At 41.5% G+C, this 22585-nt stretch overlaps 1 protein-coding gene across 1 annotated transcript in view; it reads right to left on the bottom strand.

Moving 5' to 3' along the window:
* Positions 1 to 10048: 10048 nt before the first annotated feature.
* The window catches only part of slc9a5 (solute carrier family 9 member A5), a 35048-nt gene continuing 22511 nt past the window's right edge, over positions 10049 to 22585 (bottom strand). Inside the window, exons 11-16 of the mRNA XM_048263543.1 lie at positions 21770 to 21861; positions 17620 to 17746; positions 16652 to 16804; positions 13963 to 14041; positions 13141 to 13272; positions 10049 to 12830 (exon numbers count right to left, since the gene is read on the bottom strand). Of these exons, the coding sequence (XP_048119500.1) occupies positions 12259 to 12830; positions 13141 to 13272; positions 13963 to 14041; positions 16652 to 16804; positions 17620 to 17746; positions 21770 to 21861 (1155 nt within the window). The 3' untranslated portion in view covers positions 10049 to 12258. The remainder of the gene's footprint in view (positions 12831 to 13140; positions 13273 to 13962; positions 14042 to 16651; positions 16805 to 17619; positions 17747 to 21769; positions 21862 to 22585) is intronic.

Raw genomic sequence — 22585 nt, forward strand, 5'->3', positions numbered from 1 at the left:
AGATATATTTATCCACGCCACATAAAAGTACAGCTAAAACGCTAAGTTTAAATTAACAGTAAAAGTGACATGTTCCAGGCAACATGAGAGACATGAAGAGCGAATTACCCAGTGCTGTGAACAGGCATGGGGACTTAGTTATCTGACACTGGAGTTGCCGGTCAAGAGCTGAAAGCCTGAAACAGGTGAGGAAGACAGGACACTTACCGACAGACGGGAACCCACGGCTGCCACTCTTCAGGGCTGTCCTGTCCACAGCACGCCAAACTAATCCAAACTCCTGCGCCCAACAACTACTATCAACCACAGCCAGGGAGCTGACAAATCAAAAAGTATGGTTTAGTTTTTTTTTTTCCCCTGCCCCTGACAAAGGATAACGGGGTGGTATAAAAACAGCAACTCCTCAAACACGAATCACAAACACACATGTATACACTCACCAAGCTCCACACGCTCTGAATGTCAGGCAAGTGCTTCATCCGTAACATGCTCCTCCCCCACCTCTCACCCTTCCTCGCTCTGTCTCTCACTCTCCCCACTCCCTCCCTCCCCTTTCTCTCTCTCTCTCTCTCTCTCTCTCCCCCTCCCTCCCGTCCCCTCTCCTCTTCTCTGAGGGCGTCAATACCCCCACTCCCACTCAGTGCACCACTTGCCTGTTCCAGCACGTGAATCTTTCTATCTGATCCTGTGCAAGACCAGGAGACAGCTGGAGAGAAAACACTCCCCCTCCCAAAGCCAAGACACCAAAAAAAAAAAAAAAAACAATTGAGAAAAGTTCTGGTGCAGCCAACTGAACAGACTATGCTTTTCATTCTGGTCTTTTTGGTTAGTGGTCTTTGGAACAAGTTACAGAGGAAGAACATCTCTCTGAGATTTTAGGGAGCAACCTGGTGATACATTATCCTTAGCATAATAAGCTCCGCTGCTATTGACGGAGCACAGCGGAGAAACCGGCTACTGCCAGGGTGTGGAGAGCGGTGCCAAAGGAACAACAAAAAAGCAGAAGTAAAAAAAGAAACCTTTCCCATACCATTACAGTGCTAGAGATCTGAGACATCTTGTCGGGGACGGTAGACGGACAGGAACAGATGTTCCCCCATAAGCTCCACCGTCCTCGCCCGCCAACGCTCCTTATCAGATGGCTAAAACCATGACAATGGCAATACATTACATTGCATATTATGCAATCTGACTGTATGCTATCCAATCTGAATGTAATATGTTTGGTTATTTTACAGAAAATGTCACTGAACTATGGTTCTCACACAGATAAGTAGAGCTTAGGGCTGTTTCTGACTCTCTGGAGTGCTTTCTACCAAAAACCACAAAGATCATATAGAACAAAAACGCCAAAAACAAAAGCACCAAATCCTGCAAAACAAGTTTACTTTCTTCTGAAGGGCATCTTAATGGCAACATAAACACAAGGCTGCCCATGCGTGGGTGAATCACCAGGGCATGACCAAGAGGAACACGGGTAACGTTTGTTAAAAATGTCAAAGAACATCTTCAGTAGACACAAGGGTGTCTTAAAGGTACAGTCAGCAATTGTGCAGGAAGTTCTGTTTGTTTGTGTTTATCCAAAACAACGTACATATTTTAACCAAGGACCAAATGAAACACACCAGAGAGGTAACTCTCCCCTCCCTTCAGTATTCCCAGAAAAACTGTTTTTGTTTGGGCGACAGGCTGCCCACACTTTTTTTGCTTTCAATTTTTGGAGCCTGGGCCGCCTACATAGACTTTTTTTTTTTTTTTTTAAAGTGTACTCACAGAATGAGCAGCTGGCGTCGTGAGGAGATGATTGCTGAATGTGACAAAAAATGTTAGGATATGGACTTGAAATTGTGTACAATCGACTGTACCTTTAACATGGCTTCACTATCTAATTTCAGAGGATGGAGAAAAGGTTGAGGTGCTACAGGGGAAAATCAGTCTCTTGATATTACTCAATCTTTCCACAATTGCAGTTGTGCAGTCTGCAGCTTGCAGATTTCACTCAGTAATTCTTCCTTCTTTCTCTACAAGTCCTTGTGTGGATTATGATTGACACAAAATACACAAAGTCCGACTCCACTTCACAGACCAGGAATTTCCTCTGTATTGTAAAAAAACACACACCGTCGTATACATCGTAATTATATCTCATTCAGTTCATATCACTCTCCTGAGTCAACCTGACTTCAGACCAACCCTGCTCCGACCTGCAGGCTAGGATAAAACAACACACACTGCTTTGCTGGAATACAACAATAAAAGCGAGAGCCAGCGAGGCGAATACCGCCAGACATGTGGCTCTAGCTGGAAGCGAGCATGACTGCTTGGGCCAAGATGAGACTAATGTCTGTGCTGGGGGTTCTCAGAGGCCTGGAGCGGGTGGGTGGGTTGAAAGTGTGTGTGTGTGTGTGGGGGGGGGGGCGCTCTCTATGTTTCCTGTCTGTTATTTTCAGTACACGAGACCTGCTGTTGAACAGTCCCGGTAACATTAGGAGCCACGTGGTTATAGATATAGAACTTAGATGCCGCATTGGTCTCTAGAGTGTACGTGTTGCCATGATGCCACCTTACTGAGGGCAACACTGAGTAGTAAAAGAATGGAAGTCAATTAGGAAACAGGGGTCTCTGAGTGGAAATTGACAGAAAACGGACGTTGTGGGTTGTGTACAAATCATAGCACTTTGGCATGGGACTCGTATATGTAAAAGCACAAAATTGCTGAAATATGCCTTTTTGGAGTGATGTGAAGACAAAGGTTTTAACTTCGTACTTTGTGTCTTCTAAAAATGTTTTTTGTCTGCTTTATTTCCATCTCTGACATATAACAGTTTTCTGAAAAGGTCTCCGCTTGGGCAGTTTTGATGGTTTCAAATATGAGATGAACCATGTCTCCATCACTTAGAATGTCAAAATTTTACCACAGCAAAGTTTCTCTAAAGTAAAATTGCCAAAGTGGAGACCTTTTCTGAATACTGTTACAGTAAATGTCAGAGAAGGAAATAAAGCAGTCAAAAACATGTTTTCCTCCTAGCAAATAGTGTTGAGTGATCCATTTTGGTCATGTAGCTACCCTTAAATACAAAACAACATCTGCCATCGGTTAATACATTTATAAGAAATTCATAAGGCTTTTTAACACAAAACATCTGCAGCTCCTCACTGACCTCCATTCATTTGCCAGTAAGTGTTGCCCTACCCAATATGGCAGCCGTGTTGTCGTATTCCACCTAATAGAACTTAACAGACAATACGATATCTAGATTTCTATATCTGTGCACGTGCCTGTGTAAAAAAGCTGACCTAGAGGGTTTCGCACACGCCACTCGGGATGCGATTGTTTGCCCAGTACACTTCAGATTTATTTACTACGACTCCTTTTCCTGTCATCGAGAGGCTTGTAGACCGCTCTTGTAGCGGAAAAAAAAGAACAGGCCCATTAAATCTTTGAAATGGCCAACAAGGGCTTTCAAAGCGGAAGACAAATTCCAAGACAGTCGACACTTCTGTCAATGTGTGTATAGACCTCCCAACCACTGTGATTTTATGATGCGGCTGCCCAAAGATATTTATTAATCTCAGAGGTAGAACAGTCCCCTTGATTTCACTAAGAAGGCCAGATATGTGTATTTTAAGCAGGGAATCGTATTCAAATGTCCCTGTACATTTGTTTGAGAGGTCTATCAAAAGCGGTCGCAAACCTGGAGGGGTTTGTTTGACTGTACTCCTGCTCAAAATCTCATAGTCAGTAAAGTGCCAGAGAGGTTCTTCACATTGCTGTGATAGCTCTCCTCTGCCTCTGATTACACCTTAGGTGAAAACATAACTGTTAGGTAACAACCCTGTCAGACGACTGCTATCATGTCACTGTGCTTTTGTCCGCCTTCCGTCCATCTGTCGGACAAACAATGATTTGGTGGATTACGGCGTAATATCTGCCTGCACCCAACGCAAGCCTTCCTGGGCTGGGCTGACATCAGTGTAATTAAAACAGCTCGCAGGTTGTAGCACAAGTAAGGAAGACAGACAAGCACACTGACCCTTGAAGTGAAAGAGTACAAAGACGCACCACCCAGCCCCCACCAGCTGGAGTTGTGTTTGTGCCCAAGACACCAATTACAGCGGAGAAACAAGAATTAAAGTGTGCCTGTTGTTGTGTGAAAAGCCCAGCTAGCTTTAACCACAGCAGGCCTTTTAACCCCTTAGAAAACAGAAGTGACAGCTTTGAAAGAGGACTGCCCTTAGGGGGAAAATCACACAATAGCGATGGGGTCTTTGTTCATTAATATCTATAAATATTAACAACTTTTTAGACACACAGATGCATTAAATGCTCCAAAAAGGAGGTACAACATTATTGAAAATATAACACTAAATCCATTCACCATCACAGTTGTAAATAAATCCTCTTATTTATAAATAACATGGGAATTCAATTGTTTTATTGTTTTTGAGCCATTACAAATATGACAGAACATATTATCATCAACATCTACAAGTCTGCTGTTGCCTCACCTTTAATGACCTGGCTAGGAACGCAGGTATGCGTGTGTTGCAAAACAAAAGTATAGACTTGGTGTGTAATGTTTTTTCGAACCCTACCTGTAAATGAAAGTTGGCTCAAGTTTTTGCGGCAGAGAAAAGTGCTGTTTGAACCAGGATTTCAATATTTCTCCAGAGGAACTCCTGAATAAATTGAGCTGAAAGACAGAGAAAAAAGAAGCTGATTCCTGCAAAAAAACGGTCAAAACCAATTAAACAATCTCTAGAGGATAGCACATAAAGAGAATGCGCTGCTAGAAAATGGTTGAAAACACTGCTTTGGCCAGGAAAAATATTCATGTACAAGCTGTGGTGAGCTCTTGGCAGGGCGTAAATAAAGCATTAAAAAGCCCTCTCTGCACCCTACCTGTGAGGAACAATGCACCACCCCTCTGCCCCTGTGCCATGGTTGGCATCGGCTCAGCACATTTTCATGGTAAGGGAGCCAAGGCTGACCAAATGATTAATGATGGCTGGCTCAAGTAAACAGTTTGCCATATTTTTTTTCCAATGTGAAATAAATTGCATATATGTTACTCAAAACTCAACAATGCAACAATTTAAGGGTCCAATAAAAACCTCTAGTCCAAGCAGCTCGGTTCTAAACTAAATGTATTGGTGTAGTCAGCAAATGAAGCTTAGCCTCAGGTTCATGCAAGTGATATAACTCAGACTTAATGAAGCAAACTGGCAAGGACAGCCTTCAAACCCACCCTTGGGATTCACACAGACACAGTAATTGATGAAAGTAAAGAAAGAGTAATGTAAAGATTGAGGTCAGTCTACAGGTCCGTCCCACTTTTTGTTGGCTGGATACAGACCATTATACTTTAAAATATGTCTAAGGCTAAGGTTTGCTTTGTAGGTAGAAAGCCTCTAAAGTCACATTTAGCAGCTTAAAGATGCCGTTTTATTTATGTATTCCTGGAACAGACCCAATGACCCCGCCAGGCAGTCCAAATGTCTGTGACCCCCTTACATCAGTAGTCTCTCTGAGGTACCCTTCTGCTTTTGACTTCAACTCCACCTCCCTGACTCCCTCCAGTGCATGTGACTGTGTGTGTGTGTGTGTGTGTGTGTGTGTGTGTGTGTGTGTGTGTGTGTGTGTGCGTGTGCGTGTGTTTGTGTGGCAGCAACTATCTTCCACCCACAACCCCAAATACCTCTTAAGGTGAGTGGAAGGCTGGAGGCATGGTTTTGTGGAGGGGTACTGTTGCACAACACACACCAAAACATTTCAGGCTAGCATGCAGTCACATGCAACCGGCACACACTGGTCCCAGGCACAAAATGAAAAGTGGTGATTATCCAAAGTGTAACACAGGCCAACATGGTCATGGGCTCCCATTAAAAAAGCCAGAGAGCAACTGACACACGGAAATAGTAGGTTTGTTGTTAAGTCGTTGTGAGCCTGTCATTTCATATCTTCAATGTTAACAAATGGAGCACCATAATGGAGAATTAAGCTAACTCTAGTAGACGTCGCACCAGCTAAGGAGCTGCGAGCAGGTCCACGACGACCAGACCACGTGCATGGAAAATTACCATTCTCAAGTTTGGGGCTCGGGCTGGCACGCAGATAACACTATCTGATAGCGCCACTGCTCTGTGACAATACAAATCATCCGTTAAGAATGTGAGCAGGCTTTCCACCCCGGGGAACAATTTCTGGCCAGCCAATAGGGGAGACAAGTACGCATGGGTGAACAGCAACCTCTAATCCACACAGCGGCTTGGGTCACAATTAAGCCCTGAAAGAATAGGCTCATTCTTGGACGTCTGCATTGGTGGGGTGGGGGGACCCAGGCTCCCAAAAGAATTGCCTGTAACTCTACACTCTATGAGGCATACAGTGAAAAGCAAAACCATTTGTCTCTTTGATATACAATTACAACTAAATAATGTCTTCCTTTGAATCACAGCATGGGAAATATGGGTTACTGAAGAATTTACTGCATGCTTTCACCATCCACTTTGGGGAGATTGTTCTGCTTAAAAAAAAAAAGTAAGCCTACCTTCAGACAATTCTTTGTGTATGATATAGACTAGTATACCTTTTCATTCCATAGTACCTGTAGATTAAGACGTAGGCTAGGCTACATGTTCCTTTTCAACAGTAAGGCTAAGCCACAGTTTAGGATAAATCAATCTCCCTCTTTATATAAGATTTCAAGTAGTTGCCTAAATGTAATTTAGATGAGGGTTATAAATAGGCAGCAGCCAACCTTTGCTTGGCCTAATAATCAGTTTATGACAGAGGAAAAGGGGAGGGCGTTTGATACTTGGGATGGATTAAGATCAGATAGGCTATTTTTAAAAGAGCAACTGGGCATCCTAATGCATTAGATTTAGGAGCACAATTGTGTAAAAATGAGAAGCGTACTTTCTGTGGCCAAAACAATACATCTTTGTGCTATTACCTACACAAACAATGTATGAATGGTGAATGGTTAATTACTGATGAAACACAAAACTAAAAATAATGCATTACCCTAAGTAAAACTTAAAAACTTCAAACTTAGAAATGGACAACCAGCCAGACAGATGCGTATCAGTTTAGGTCTGCATATGCTTCTCACATTTCAGACATACACTTTTAATTGCAATCAACTTTGTTTCAGCATCTGGTATTTGTGTACCAGGCTTTTCAGGGAACACAGGGCTATGTGTCTGGAGCAAGGGGCTGGGTCATACTCCTACTCCAAATTCACATGGCCCCTGTTTCCGCAGAGAGAGAGAGAGAGAGAGAGAGAGAGAGAGAGAGAGAGAGAGAGAGAGAGAGAGAGAGATCATGAGCACTAAATGACTAAAAAACTTCAGTCTTGAAGTTTCGTTTAGGATGTCTCTCTACTCCTACAGTTCAGACAGACACAAGAGGGACGCAATTTGACACTTAAAGCAGTCCACCTTTGGCTAGACTAGCAAAAATGACTTCCATATGAAGTCTATGCACGCTTTGAAACTTATTTGGTACAAGGTCAACTGACCTAGGAGTCAAATGTGTGTTAGATGGACCAACGAAGTTTTAGCCTAACAACTGCAGCAAGCAGCTGAGAAATCAGCTGTAACAAATTTCAGAAGAGACACTGAGACCAGTGTTTGTGTTTCCAGTTATTAAGCTATGTGAAACTGGTGCACTCCAACAAGCCTAATTACCTCAAAGGTCAGCATGGTTATAAGCAGAACACAGATGTAGCCTAGATCTGGTGCATGTGAGGTGTGTAAAAGAAATAGACCCATATCATGAAATAATATTCATTCTGAGATATTAAAATGCACTGTTAAAATGGTCACATACGGTGCCAAGAGATTGAATCATAAATCCCAGTTGCATTCATACAGTTCCTAGCCTCAGTACAAACAGTACTCCCACCTGTGGTGTGATCTCCAAAAACCTCGAGGTGATTGCAAAACACTCATAGCCTCCAGTGAAATGACAAGAACAAAATCATAGGCATTTCCCATTGAAAGGGTACAGACATGTGCCTCAAGGCATCACAGCATCCCATACACTCTGGAAAGGAATGTTGTAGAACAGACACGAGCAGACAGGCCTGGATAGCTCTCTTATTTAGTGTAGGCCTAAACACTGAATCAAGGCACCACCTGTACTTTTTTACATCCATATGCCCTGTCTTACAGCAACAATTTGGTTATCTGCCATTTAAAGGGACACCAGACAAGCTTGATGCTTTTTCTCTACGAAACTCCCCCTTGCTCAGTGTGAAGCTTTTTTTCCTTTTCTTTGCATCTTCCGTCAAGGGTGTTCGCTGCTTCTTCACTGGTTCTGCCAGTATACACACGTTTTCAACAATCGCTAGAGTTTCGTTAGCCTGCCTCTGTGCTGTATGCAGGATGTAAACTGATCCTGCTTCGGTCGGCGGGTAGGATACACCGAACTTGCAAGTGGGATATTCTTCTTACAGGCAGTAGGGCGATGAGAGAGTCTTCATTCGCCCTGTAATGAGTCATTTAACTATATACCAACTTACGAAGATGATTAATTAACACGAAAACGTTGCCTGGTGTCCTTTAATAGCACTGGAATTACCACCCTTACACAGAAAAACTATTGTAACCTGTGTTCATCAAGAAGAAACTTGACAGTTAAAGCACTGCCAGTTAAAGTACTGCTAAAGTTACCAACGAGCAAAAAGGATGCTAATGTTAGATTAATTAGCTATAGATATGTGCACCATTGTTATGGCGCCAGCTAAGTTACCGCTAACGTTAAAGTACAGAAATTAATGACCTAGCGAGACATACACTTCCCAGAGACTGGTCCTGTTAAGTTGTTACAAATTGACAAAACTGTTAATGCCAGTATTGTGGTATAAGGTTTTACTTTGTTATTTTTTAAGACGGAGGTTGTTGGCTAACCGCTAGTACTAGTCCTACATTATTTTGGCGGTTTACTGTCATTTGTAGCAGGCTTGAAACCTGTTTGGCTGCTAGCTTCTACCTATTAACACTAATGTTGGCTAATTGGGTAGTCAAATTTAATTAATTAAATTTTTACATTAAGGATGGTTAAGAGAGCTGTACTCACCTCGAGGAAAAATAGGAATGCCCAGAAGTGTTACAAAGGCAAAAGGGGAAGCCGTTTAGATCTAGAAATATTTATCCGGTGTCTTTTCATAACAAGCTAGCACTACGTTAACTTTATCTGCTAACCTTACTGTAACTTACCTGCCAAGGCTCTTGAGCACCTTCCAGAGATTCACTGCAGTCTTGGTAGGCACAAAAAAGCCTGGTTGTTGTAGTGCTAAACTTTTACAATTCGACCAAAAACTATTTGGAGAACTCTGAATGTTCCCGAACGCGATGTCTCTTTAAAAAAAACAATGTAACGTTAGGCTTACAAACGTTACATTACATGTATTCATTGTAATGTAATGGATATTATGCGCCACTAGTTGTCAGTGTCACCTTTGGGTTTTCTTGCCAAATGAGGCTATTTATAGAAAAACAAATGCACACAATGTGTTGATTGAAAATTAGACAGAAGAGTGGCACAAAATGTTGTTGTATTTATTTGTTTATAATAGCCTATGAATTAAGACAATGACCAAAATCACTATGATGATAATTTAAAACACCCAAGACAAGGGCTAGGCCTACTTTTAAGCACAATAACAGTCCAATGAACATTTGTTTTTCCCTCTAATGATCTCATCACCCCTGGGTACTGACGGGTTTTCAGGATAAATGGCACATTAGCACATAAATACACAAATCTCTTTTAAGAATTTCACCAGGGGAGCCCTACCTCAGCACTGGGATTTGAGAATAAACTAAGTGACAGAGGGAGAAGACCATTAAATTATTCATCAAATTCTCCTTTGGGCCTCAACGCTGCTTTGAAATATTTTGACAAACACTCCAACTGCCATGGCAGTTATTTTAGTAGGACATTGTCTATCATTGTTTTGTTTTTCTTATGGTTTCATTTTATTATTTGATGATAGCATGACAAGATGAATGGTTTAGGTCTAATAAAGACAAGACAGTATTAATTTAGACACATTTTATTCATTTTCTTTCTGGACATCAACCAGTATTTCCATTTGGTAGGCTACAATGAATCCTTCGTTTCATTTCTGTAAAACAATTAAAAATCTAACTCAAAGCACTGACATTGGGGATATGGCCAATTCTAAACAGCTAAATTAATAAAAACATTCTCTGGTTTCACTTGACAAATCCACCATTCTCGTTGCGACAAGCTCATATAGCACAATGCTGAACTGCTGTGTAGGCCTATTCAGTGCACAGCAAATATTACAAGGCCTCCTCTTCTCTATTAACCTTTTCATCCCTTTAAAAAAAGGCACGAGCACCACACATTCTCTAAAAATGCATATATTTTGCATGCTTGGCGGAGATTAAGCAGCTTTGTTGGCATACTTAAACAATGTTGAATATGGCTACATGCCTGAAGGCTCTTACATGGGGATATTTACTCACAATACAAAGGCATGAACTGGAGCCTGTGGTGAAAAAGGTTCCACATTTCTGTGATATTTGGAAAATCTTGAATGAGTAGACCTAGCTGAAACCATTTTTTTTTTTTTTTAATTTGTTCTGATTCCTTAAATCTGATGGAAAAGTGATTCAAACAACAAAACTGAAGTTGTATGAAGAACTTGAAGAATGTTAGAAAAACTTAATTCCTTTCATTTAACAGAACATCTGTAAAGATAAACTTGCAGAACACATAACTGATGTCTCACATTAGTGCCAAGTATGTACTTTAAGGGTATGGGTAGCCTACGTTGCTTTGGGCACCTAACAGCACACACAGCAGCACTGAAAATATGTCTATTCAATTACTTGATTTTGAAATACACACTGATCGTAGGCACAATAGGCACAATACATTATTTCCATCCCCAAAAGTTAAATCACACTAACCAAAAGTCATGACGTCATATGTTACCTTCTAAACACACACAGAAAAAGACATTTTAATAAGACAGTGAGAAATGGCACATGAAAAACATTCAATTTGTTTTCCCCCACACTTTGGTCATTCAAACATTTTTTTGTAATTTTACCTTTTTTTGTTTCAGCTGTGCAAAAAAATCTTCCCCAGCAAGTCATGAGAGGGGAAAAACAGCAAAGTAAAATAAATAGGTACGTCTTATACTTCAAAATAAGGATGTTTGTTTAACACATTAGAAATAAAAGTGAGGCACGAAGCACAAACTGAATTGGTTTAAAGTGCAACTTTCTGGTTAGTGAGAGAGGGGAATTAATTGATTATCCCAGTGTGTGTAATAACTGTAAGTAATGAGGAAAACAGACAGCCCCTCAACATAACTACTGTAGTAAATACACTGTCAGTTTTCTGGCCTGAATTTGAGTGGTTGTGCAGCTTTGGTAGTACTGTCTCCTTTCAATTCATATCCTTACAATTTATCGGCACAGATAGGAAGTGAGTGGGTCGTAATGCTTCATTGCTCTGGCTGGCATTGTGCCTCGCAAGAGCTGAAAGACTCAGGCCTGCTGGGGCTGCCCTGCAGCACAAGTCACATGGAGACCCCAGTCCCTCTCAATCTCCGGCAAAGAAAAGCGAGTCGCCTGTGCTTTCATCCCAAGAATTTGGACTTCACAGTGAGGGTTGGCTGGCCTGAATCTCTGCAGCCTTTTGCTTTTGTTTTGTTTTGGATGGGCATGCCAATATCCAGAATAAAGTTAAGCAGTTAAGTATTGCTATTTAGTTATTGGAGTTTCTGCCAGAATTTCTTTTGTCCTATTTCTCTGTGGGGTATATGAAAGTGTAAATTAAGCTATTGTTTAATCTGCACACCCTATAAGGCATTTGTAATAGGGTCTAGACATTTTTCCAGTGGTCTTACATGCTGACATGGACTTTACAAGTACATAAAACAGGGCAGAAAGGACATTTTGCCAGTGTTTCCATGATGGACGGATTGCTCTCTCCACACTAGATATCATTCAGTGTATTTGAGCATTGTCAGACTAACAAATATTTAAAGCATCTATAAACATAAGCTCTTTCACATTCAGCAATGCCCTGTGTTTAAAAACACTGTCTAAATTTATATCTGAAGCATATCATTAACATACAAAATAAAGTTAAGATTTGTTGTGTCGCCCAATAAGGCTGTTAAGAACGCCCCCTCATGAGCAACAGAATACATCAAATGAGTGGCGTGACAGCTGGTAAGAGAATATGTAGGGTATTGACAGAGGCCCTTACAGCTGTGTCGGCCCTCTACTGTAAGGCTCATGGCCTGGTGGTGTTGTCACCAGATTCCTCAGATAGACACAGGGGTTCCTCCTGCGAGCTGAGCCTTGTGGAGGGGCAGGCGGTGGAGGAGGGGGCGGCCGCATGGACGACACGAGCGGCTGCATCTCCTGCTGCTGCTGGGAGAGGGTGCCCTCCTCCTCCTCCTCTCCTCCACCCGGGAACCGGAACTCACCCGTGGCCGGATTAGGGGCAGGAGGAGCGGCACTTTCCCCGACACCGACCCCTGTCGAGGGGACCACCCCGGACAATGGGCGTATGGGACCTCCCAGCCTGGAGAGGGCGCTGATGCGTGGGTGCTGCGGCTCTGCGGGGACTGGTGGGGAGGCCAGGCTCTCCAGCGAGGAGATGCTCTGGTTCCAGGCCTGCTGGAGGTCTATGGGGATGATCTTTGTGGCCTCCATGGACACACATACAGGTAGGGTGCCCATCCCACCCTTCCAGGGCAGGTTCCTCTCGGCACAGGTAGGAGACGGGGGGGCAGCGGAGGGGCTCTGGCACACCTCCAGTGCAGCAGGGACTAGAACAACATTCAGTCATAAATATAGCGCCCTTACAGGTGTGTATATGTAATACACTATTACATTTTTAATTGCATTTACTTCATTTACTCTCAAGAAGATGTATCAACATTGAAATTCCAGCCATTGCACCCTCAATAAAGGAAATATATGTCTGTGGGCTCCAGTGTTTTTTCTGTTCTGCTAACACTGAGTGTAGGCTACTTCTGATAAGGACCCACCGGACTTCCAAACTCAGCTAAGGCGCTATGGCTTCACTTTATTACTTATCTTCATTTACTGTTGCTGAGTTGTTGTTGACGTGCTCACCTGATTTGGGTCTCTCCTTTGGTGTGTCGGGAGCCTTGCGAGCAACAAAAGTGATCCCCACGTCCTCCTCCTTCTCAGGTTCAGACGGATCACCTCTACTCTCTTCTGGCTCAATGGGCACAGCCACTGGGTCTGAGTGAAGGTTACATTAGAGAAAATGAAGTACATGTTCATCATATCAAAGAATGGGGTACAGGAGCAGGACATGAAATCGACAATGGTTTGAAATGAAATGGGAATAGACCTCTGAAGTTCGCCTACAAAAAAGCTGCCATCTTTGAGATCCGGTATCTTGTGATTTTTCCTATGGGAAAATAACATGGGGTTTTTGAATTATCGCACGTGTTAAACTCTCGTGGGGACGAAGATGTCCTAAATGCAGACGTTTTGCTCAACGCACTTTTGTCCTCTGCCTTCTAGTGGCTCCTGTGATCTTGAGCGGTACGTTAAGACGGCAAACTTAGATTTTTGCTACCCCAGAGCTAACTTGCAATGCAACTTGCCATAGGTAGTTGACTTCAATTAACACCCGGATCTCCTTATATGGGTAAAGATGGCAGCTTTTGGCGAACTTCAGAGGTCTATGTTCTTTCATTGCATTCACTTAAGATGCAATGAACATACATATACAAAACGAAATAAACACACGTTTACCTATGGGTCATAATTCAACTCCGCCATACCATGGCTAAAGACATTTTACAACACTGAGTGTCTTGAAGAGCACACACCCACGTAAGCATAGGTAAGAAAGGTTTTTATTGGAGAGGAACACAGTTAATGAACTTCCCGACAGCACCCTCAGGCAATTAAACAGCATACCTTTGTCTTGCCAGCTGACATTACGTCTGGGTTTGTCATTAGTCTCTTGGTCTTTTTCTTTCACATCTGAGCCTCTGCGCTGTGAGGGGAGACAGTACGAGGAGGTTTACGACCAGATGTTGCAACAGGGAACATTAGGATGCACAAACAAACATGCACAAATGTTTTCTACCCTCATCCTACCCTCACTCCTGGTGTTGATTCTGTTAGTGTCTGTGTGCTACAGTATGCAAATTATAATGCTGCTTTTGTTATATAATGGAATACCTCAAGTGAAGTGATGAGAGAGAGAAGGGGAAAAAAACAGTGCACAACATGATACTTCACTTGAGTCACAAGGCAGGCAGAGACATGTGCGTTTGTGGGCGAGGGGAGAGTGTGTTTATCAGCAATCTCTGCCAGAGGGAGCCGGTGAGAACATCCTGTGAAGCGGCCCATCAGTCATGACAAACCTCAACCTTTGACGGCTCGAAGGATGATGTCTTTACTCTGCCCTTGTGAATGTGACCTTAACTCACATCAGGAGAGAATCTGCACAGTGGTGCACACCCCCCCCCCTCCCCTCTCTTTCTCTTCCATAGGCCAGAAAGGGATTGATTGGTTCATAGAAGAATATAATGAAAATCACAGAAAATGTGTGAATACATGTCTCCACAATGATTGTAGACCGCACCTTTTTAGTAGCAATCCGGATTTTGAGGCAGAAACGATTCTGTGCCATCTCTTTGGCCTTGTGCTCACTTTTTTGACGGATTGAGGTCTGGACTGGTCCACTCTAACATGTTGATATTGTTCTCTGTTAACCATTTCTTGCCTTGTTTGGCTGTATGTTTAGGATCATTGTGTGTTTTAATGGTCCAATGCCGCCAATTGGGACAGGTCTCTAGGCAGACTGCCTGATCTTTCCCTCCAGAATCGTACAGTTTTTTACGATTGTTTACACACTAAAATAAAAATTTCCACACAGTTTGCAAAATTCTACTCCAAGGAGAAAAACACCTCCACAGATTTGAACAACATTACACACACATGTCTGCTTCATCCTTTTTGCAAAACATTACACACAGTGATTTGTAAAACTCTACACACATTTTCACACTTTAGACACAGATAAGGATTGTGAGGTTACTTCCTTGGCATTACAAAGCCCCGGATTGCCAATGACCACACCAATGAACGAATTGGATAATCACATCCACCAGTTGTGGAAGCACACATGTGCTAATTTGAAAACCCAGCATTCAGTTGTGCTATAAAAGGCAGCAGGTGAGTTCACCTGTCTTCAACAAAAATGAAAGGAGCTAGAAAAAGAAGAAGAGTGAGAATGAGAGGGGGAGCTCAAAGAGGAGATGAAGGAGGTAGAGGAAGAGGAGAAGGAAGTAGAGGAGGAGGCCCAGGTAGAGGAAGAGGAGAAGAAGGAGATAGAGGAAGAGGCAGACAGAGAGATGATGAATAGTTACAGTATTCTTGTTGCTTAGTTTTTCTTCAGAGTCAAAGTGTATGTACTTCATGCAGTAATTTTTATTTGTTTACAGATTTTATATGATTTCATTGTTGGTTGATTATTGTAACTGATTATGATAAGAAATACTGTAAGTATTGAAATAAATACATGTACTTGAAATATTCAGTGTGCAGCATCAGTGTTGTGCAGTGCTTGGTAAGTTTATAGGCCTATTTGTGTGCATTCTCCCTATATCTCAAACTAATCATGAAGAATGTTGTGGGTTTGTCACTATTTTTTTTTTTTTGTTGTCTAAATTATCCCTTACATAACAATGTCAAAAAATTGTACATAACAATAGCCAAAAATCTAGCACATGCTATTTCCTAAAATCATCATTGATCATTGAGGACTGTGTTGGTTAAATGAAAACTAACAGCATTTTCACAAATATGTGTATATGTTTTGACTGAAGTGTGTATGTTTTGACTGAAGTGTGTCATTTTGCAAACAATCTAGGAATTATGTAAATTGAGTGTGGTGTTTGGATAATTGTGATTATATTTTGAAAAAATGAACCAGGTTTTTAAAATTGTGTGTAATGTAGCCCCTTGTTTTAGTGTTTAGTTAGTTTAGTTTTAATGCTTCTTTTTTATGCCAATCTCCCTGGGTGGAATGTTCCTGGGTCAAAAAAATCCAGCAAAAGCTAAATTCTTTGTCCAGTGTGCCATTATAAAGGTTAAGGTGAGTTATGCATATTTGTAGAAAAGTGATCCATAATCAGCATCCATGATGATCCAAGTGGTCTTTCTTGGGATGGGCTGAAAATGTCAACCACCAAAACACCATACCCACATTGGAGAATAGCTATAGTAATGTATTAGTTTTGGGTGTTTTTCAGACAATAGGGCCTAGCATTATATTAAACTGATTGGCATCATGAGGAAAAAAAACTACATCAAGTTTCTGAAGGAATCCCTCAGGCACTGAGGGAACCTTGGGCTCATAGCATTGGCCCTTTAAGCAAGACAATGATCTGAAATATTTGCCAGGGGTATGAATCATTTTGTTCCTAACTGTACATATATTTGTGCATTCGTGTATGTATATGAATGTGTGTGTGTGTGTGTGTGAGAGAGAGAGAGAGAGAGAGAGAGAGAGAGAGAGTGTGTGTGTGTTTGTGTGTATGTGTGTGTATGGCCTATATGTCTCTCTATCTATGCATAAATATATATGTATAATAACCTTCTTCTGGCTGTAGCCTTTCTTGTGGCGTTTGTAGCGTGTGGACTTGAAGGACTCCAGACGGCTGCGCATGTTCCTCTGGAAGACCTCGCGGTCCTGCCGCTCCTGGTCACCCACCGTCATGAAGTGCCGGCTGTAATGGGACTGGTGGTACTGGGAAGGTGGAGGGAGAGCAGAATATGCATCATGCATGTATCAGTCACTACATTTCCATGCAAATTCAGGCTTTATTTAGACAAAATTTAAATTGTGTGAGAGTCATGTCTTTCCGATTGCGTGCGAGTCAACACCTTATTCCAGCAGCCATAACCAGATTAAGCTCATATTCTGATTCTAAAAACCCCGAATAACACCGAAGTGCACAGCTAAAGACTCGATGGAAACCCCTCAAAACGGCCTATTATAATAAGGTTACACTGTTAAACAATAGTGGCTCTAACACTTAACGCCAAAATACTTATTTCACTGTCATGAATGAAATTCAGGGACAGAGACCATGATACTACTTCTACTGCACGTCGCTGGTTTATTCACAATATGGCGATGCTGCACATGGAAACATCTCATTCTGAATATTGCCATAATGGACCTTATGGACCATATTTTGGGCAGCCGTGGCCCACTGGTTAGCACTCCGGACTTGTAACCGGAGGGTTGCCGGTTCGAGCCCTGACCAGTGGGAACGGCTGAAGTGCCCTTGAGCAAGGCACCTAACCCCTCACTGCTCCCCGAGTGCCGCTGTTGTAGCAGGCAGCTCACTGCGCCGGGATTAGTGTGTGTTTCACCTCACTGTGTGTTCAGTATGTGCTGAGTGTATTTCACTAATTCACGGATTGGGATAAATGCATAGACCAAATTTCCCTCACGGAATCAAAAGAGTGTATAAAAAGAGTATATATACTATATATATATATATGGACTTAGAACACGGTGTGCATGGAAATGTAGTCACTGAGTCATAGGCCTACCCGTCTCCGAGGCTTGTAAAGGTTGCCGGCCAGAACGTGATGTGTTTCCGTCTCCTCCTCCACTTTGGCGCCGGGCACCGTGTCGATCACCTGGAGGTCCAGGCACACGCCACTGCCATTCTCACGCCTGACAAAAACAGGAAATAAAGAAACACTTCATATGATCTGCCATGAATACATCCTCTGGTGTCTACTTAAACTTCTGCACTTCCTCCTCTGGTTATCTTGCATTTATAGGTATCCTACACTAAAGGTAGAGTTTATTATTATTTAGGTAACACATTATTTTATGGAACCCTTAATTAACCATTAATACATAAGTAATATGTGAATTAGTGCTCAATAAGGTCTGTGTTAAGTGTCATCACACATTTATTATGTAGGGGATTTATTCTGGGTAAATCCTTAATAAGTAACTAGCTGGTCTTGATCGAAGGTTATTGATAGTATGGGTGAAAATAGAACCTTTATAGCCTTCTCATACATTGTCATAATACGTTACTATTCTGTCGTTATAAATCACATATTCAGACAGTATATTAGGAGTCTATGAACTCTCTATTTTAAGTCATACTATATACCAGTAACCTTACATTAAGACCAACTAGTTGTTTATTAAGGATTTATCAAGAATAAATATTATTGATTAAGAATAAGAAATTGTTTAATAAGGACCTAATAAATGCTAAATGATGCTTAATACAGACCTTGTTGAACACTAATACATACACATATTGGTTATGTATCAATGGTTAACATCTGTTCACTAAACTAAGTGTTACCATCATTTATTATTATGACCGCCAAGCAAGCTTTTAAGCGGGTCATATAGGTTTAGTCAGATTTTTTTTTTTTTTTTTTTTTTTTTTTCGCATTTCCATGTCCAAATTTCCGTCAATGATTCCCGGGACACTGAAAGACCGGGGTAGACAAAACTTGGTGGGCATGTAACCCCATATGGATAGCATGGAACCATCGTTTTTCGTTTTGATCTGTAGCCCCACGCTGGACTGCACCCCTAAAGGAGGGTAGGGCAGACACAGTTTTCTGTGAATATCTCGAGAACCGTAAGGTTTAGGAGGACCATTATTTTTTTTTGTATGTTGATCTCAAGGGGCCATGTCAACGCATTCCATAACCACTCATTTCATGTATAGCGCCACCTAGTTAAACACAAAAAAGTAAAAATGAGGTGGTGTAATTGAAGGTATCTGTGACCTAACATAGTCAAAACTGCACAAAATTGGAAGTGTAGGATCATTATGACACCCTCTGTATGCACGCCAAGTTTTGTGGAATTCCGTTCATGGGGGCCACACAATAAATTAATTTATGTTACTATACACCCACTGGCCTGTAGGTGGCCGGAGACAGTTTTCTGTGAATATCTCGAGAACCGTAGGGCCTAGGAGGTCCACCTTTTTTTTTGTATGTTGGTCTTAAGGGGCATGTCAACCCATCCCATTACCACTTATTTCATGTATAGCGCCACCTAGTTAAAAATTAAAAGCATAAAATTAGGTGTTTTCATCTCAATATCTCTGGCTGACAAGGTCAAAACTGCACAAAATTAAAAGTGTAGGATCATTATGACACCCTCTGAATGCATGCCAAGTTTTGTGTACTTTCGTTCATGGGGGCCTTACAATAAAATAATTTATGTGTACATTTAGTGACGTACACCAACAAGGATTCCGGGACACTGAAAGACCGGGGTACACAAAACTTGGTGAGCATGTACCCCATATGGATAGCATGGAACCGTCATTTTTCGTTTTCATCTGCAGCCCCCCGCTGGACTGGACCCCGAAAGGAGGGTAGGGCAGACACAGTTCTCTGTGAATCTTTTATGGTATGTTGGTCTCAAGGGCCCACATAAACCTGGCTCATAATCACTCATTTGTGATTCCCCCCCCGGTAAAAAATGAAAATCAGTAGGATTAAAAGAAAGCCAAAATAAATATTCATCATCATCATCATGGCTGCATTTTCAGTATTGGCGAGAAGTAGTCGTTTGTCCACTAGATGGCGCATCGTTGCAGTGAGACGTAATTTTGTTGGAAGTTAAAAGGGGTTGGAAAAAACAATGGACGCTTCATACAAGGACTGTAATTTACCGCAGTTTAACATCTAATAAGGATAGGACGATGTTCACATGAAGTGTAATTCCCATTTCTTCTTGAAGCGAAATAAATCTGAGGATGTTTATCGGACATGCTTGGTTTTTACTGCAGGTAATGCGTTAATCTTGTAATATCAATAAGGACCTAGGTAATGTTACCGTTAAGCGTTGGTTGAGTGATGGAGGCATTTGATTTATTGCATTTGTAGAAAACTATAAATGCGGTTATACCAAGCAAATGTATAGCAGCACTGTTTGTATCTTTCGACTGTCATTTATTGCACGTGCTACAAAATCATTCTGTGCAATGGAAGATTTACCAACGTTACACCCGGTCTGATGCAGTTTTGCCTATACATGCGTGAGACTGAGACGCCTGTTTATTTTTGTTTTAAGTGCGTGCAGGGTGTGAGAGGGGAATCGATGTGCTTTGATTACAGCTTGGTAGTTGTAGTCTGTGAAATTAAAAGCACGCGGTGTGTGAAGTATCCAAACAATGACACCTTCATTTCATTATGGCTGTTTTAGCAAAACACCTTAAGCTACTGTGTAGTAGGTCCCATTTAGAAGTGGCTACTTCATTTGCGCTTTCATTGACTCATGGAGCTGCGTGAATGTTATTACAACTTTTCGCCACGATATGACAGTTTAAGTCCGCTTGATACTGTGTCGCCAGCATAGCCTATTGACAATTTATGTTGTCAATAGGCCTACCTTATAATCCTACCTGTAGCTTAGGGAAGCTAACAACTTTCTATTAGGATCTAGTTTGTTAGTTACCGTTTTGTCATAACTCCCTGATGCATTTTTGCATTTAGAATAGCCAGGCGTGTATATCTCAATCGAAAATTAAACAATATCGGGTGCCTATGGACTAGGCTGGGTGAACCCAGCCTGATCTGCCCGCTATTTATTTTTTGATTTCTTAAAAGATTGAGCTTGGTCTGATGAAAGCCAGACTAGCCATGGACCTCAGTTAAACAATGCAAGGGAACATGAATCAGCCTATATTTGCACTAACAATAACGGACAAAAGCTCTTCAACGTTGGCCCGTTAAAATGTGTATGAACAGTCTAGCGACGCATTTCATCAAGGCCCATTTGGACATGTCAGTTATTTGCACCACTGGTTAGATGTAAAACAGCACTTCGTTTCAGACTAGGCTACTGTTACTTAATTTGTGCATTAACAATAACGTTTCAGACTACTGTTACTTAATTTGTGCATTGACAATAAAGTATTACATGAACTAAAGATGACTAAAATCTTATGTAGAAGAAGAAACATTCACAAAAATCCATCCATCCAAAATGACCTTTGTTTTTGATAGCTGTTGAAAACGGCATGGAACTGACAGAGATGTTTTGTTTATAAATACATAAAAATAAATAAATAAATAACATTATGCTGATACCTTTTGCTTTTCCCAAATACAATGTAGCCTACAGGTGTAAGTGACCTTTCATCAATCCAGTTGCAATGGATGAACTGTGATGAACTGCCCTACTTGTGATTGTTTAGAGATTTTAAAGGTTTTATAACAATTCTACATCTTCTTTGGCTATTCTACAATCTATTCACCTTTTCAGCACCAGTAGGGTACTTTCTGTGCAACCGCACACACACACTCAGGCATGCCAAACAAGAATACACAAAAGTTTCAAGAGTGGGGGATGGAGTAAAATATGGAGACAAATTGAAGTGTGATTTATTTTCGCGGAACGGATGTACAGGACTGAGCGGCGGTCATATTTTGTACCGCTATGCGGTACATCTAGTTAATAGTAGTATTTATTAGTATTTATTATTACCCTAAGGTATCCTACTGCACTTTAGCTTTAATGTTATTCCTCATTTCTAAGTCAGCTTCTATAAAAGTGTGAGCTAAAGAAATAACTATACATGTTATGTGAATGAATACGCCTCAAAAATTAAGCAACAACATACAAGAGTGTGCACTGCATTTACAGTGTGTTGCTTGCCCTGCATGAAGTGCAGCATGCAGAGCAAAAGCATGCTATACTCACAGGTAGTTTGTCACATTGGTGGCCTCAGGGAATGATGTCCTACTAGCCATTGATGGCAGAGAAAGCCTTGCAGATGTCAGAACATTTCCACCCTGGAGGACAGTAAAAGAAAGCCAGAGGAGCTGATTTACATTTGTTTACCCTTTAAGGCCTTACTTTAGCTTTTTCACGCCCTGTGTCTGCAAGACTATTAAATCAGTCATAGCCTAGCTGTACAAATAACTAAGTAAATACAAATAAATAAGTATTATAAACATCTAATTATCATGTATTGTATTATGTCATGATCCCTAAGCTTTCTACTGTTTAACTGATGAAGTGCTTAGTAAATTGCATGTAATATGGCAAAGCACAGCAACCTTTATGTGGACTGACAAAGGTGAGTTATGCTTCACCGGAGAGAGAGAGTGAGAGAGAGAGAGAGAGAGAGAGAGAGAGGGAGAAAGGGAGAGAGAGGGAGAGAGAGAGAGAGTGAGAGAGAGAGAGAAATGTAGATGTATGTGCTCTTGCAAACTATCCTAAGGGAAAGCTAAATGGATGTCATCTGGGCCTTCCTAAGCATCCTGGCTGGATGGCAGCCTATGTATGAGCTCTTGTACCATGTACCTCTGGCTGCTTTGTAGTTCATGTAGAAGACATGTCAGAGACGAAAAGCAGCTCTCCCATTGGTAATTGTAGTGGGTACCAGCCATACATCTGAGGTTTCTTCACCTCAAAGCTCTGGGATATGGTTCAGTAATCACTCCTGACAATGTAAGTATAATGACTTCTACAACTGCATGTTCCTTGAGACTTTCTCTATGTGCTGTGGTTGCA

Source organism: Alosa alosa, chromosome 14 (assembly GCF_017589495.1).
Source record: "Alosa alosa isolate M-15738 ecotype Scorff River chromosome 14, AALO_Geno_1.1, whole genome shotgun sequence".
In the NCBI taxonomy this organism is placed as follows: domain Eukaryota; kingdom Metazoa; phylum Chordata; class Actinopteri; order Clupeiformes; family Clupeidae; genus Alosa; species Alosa alosa.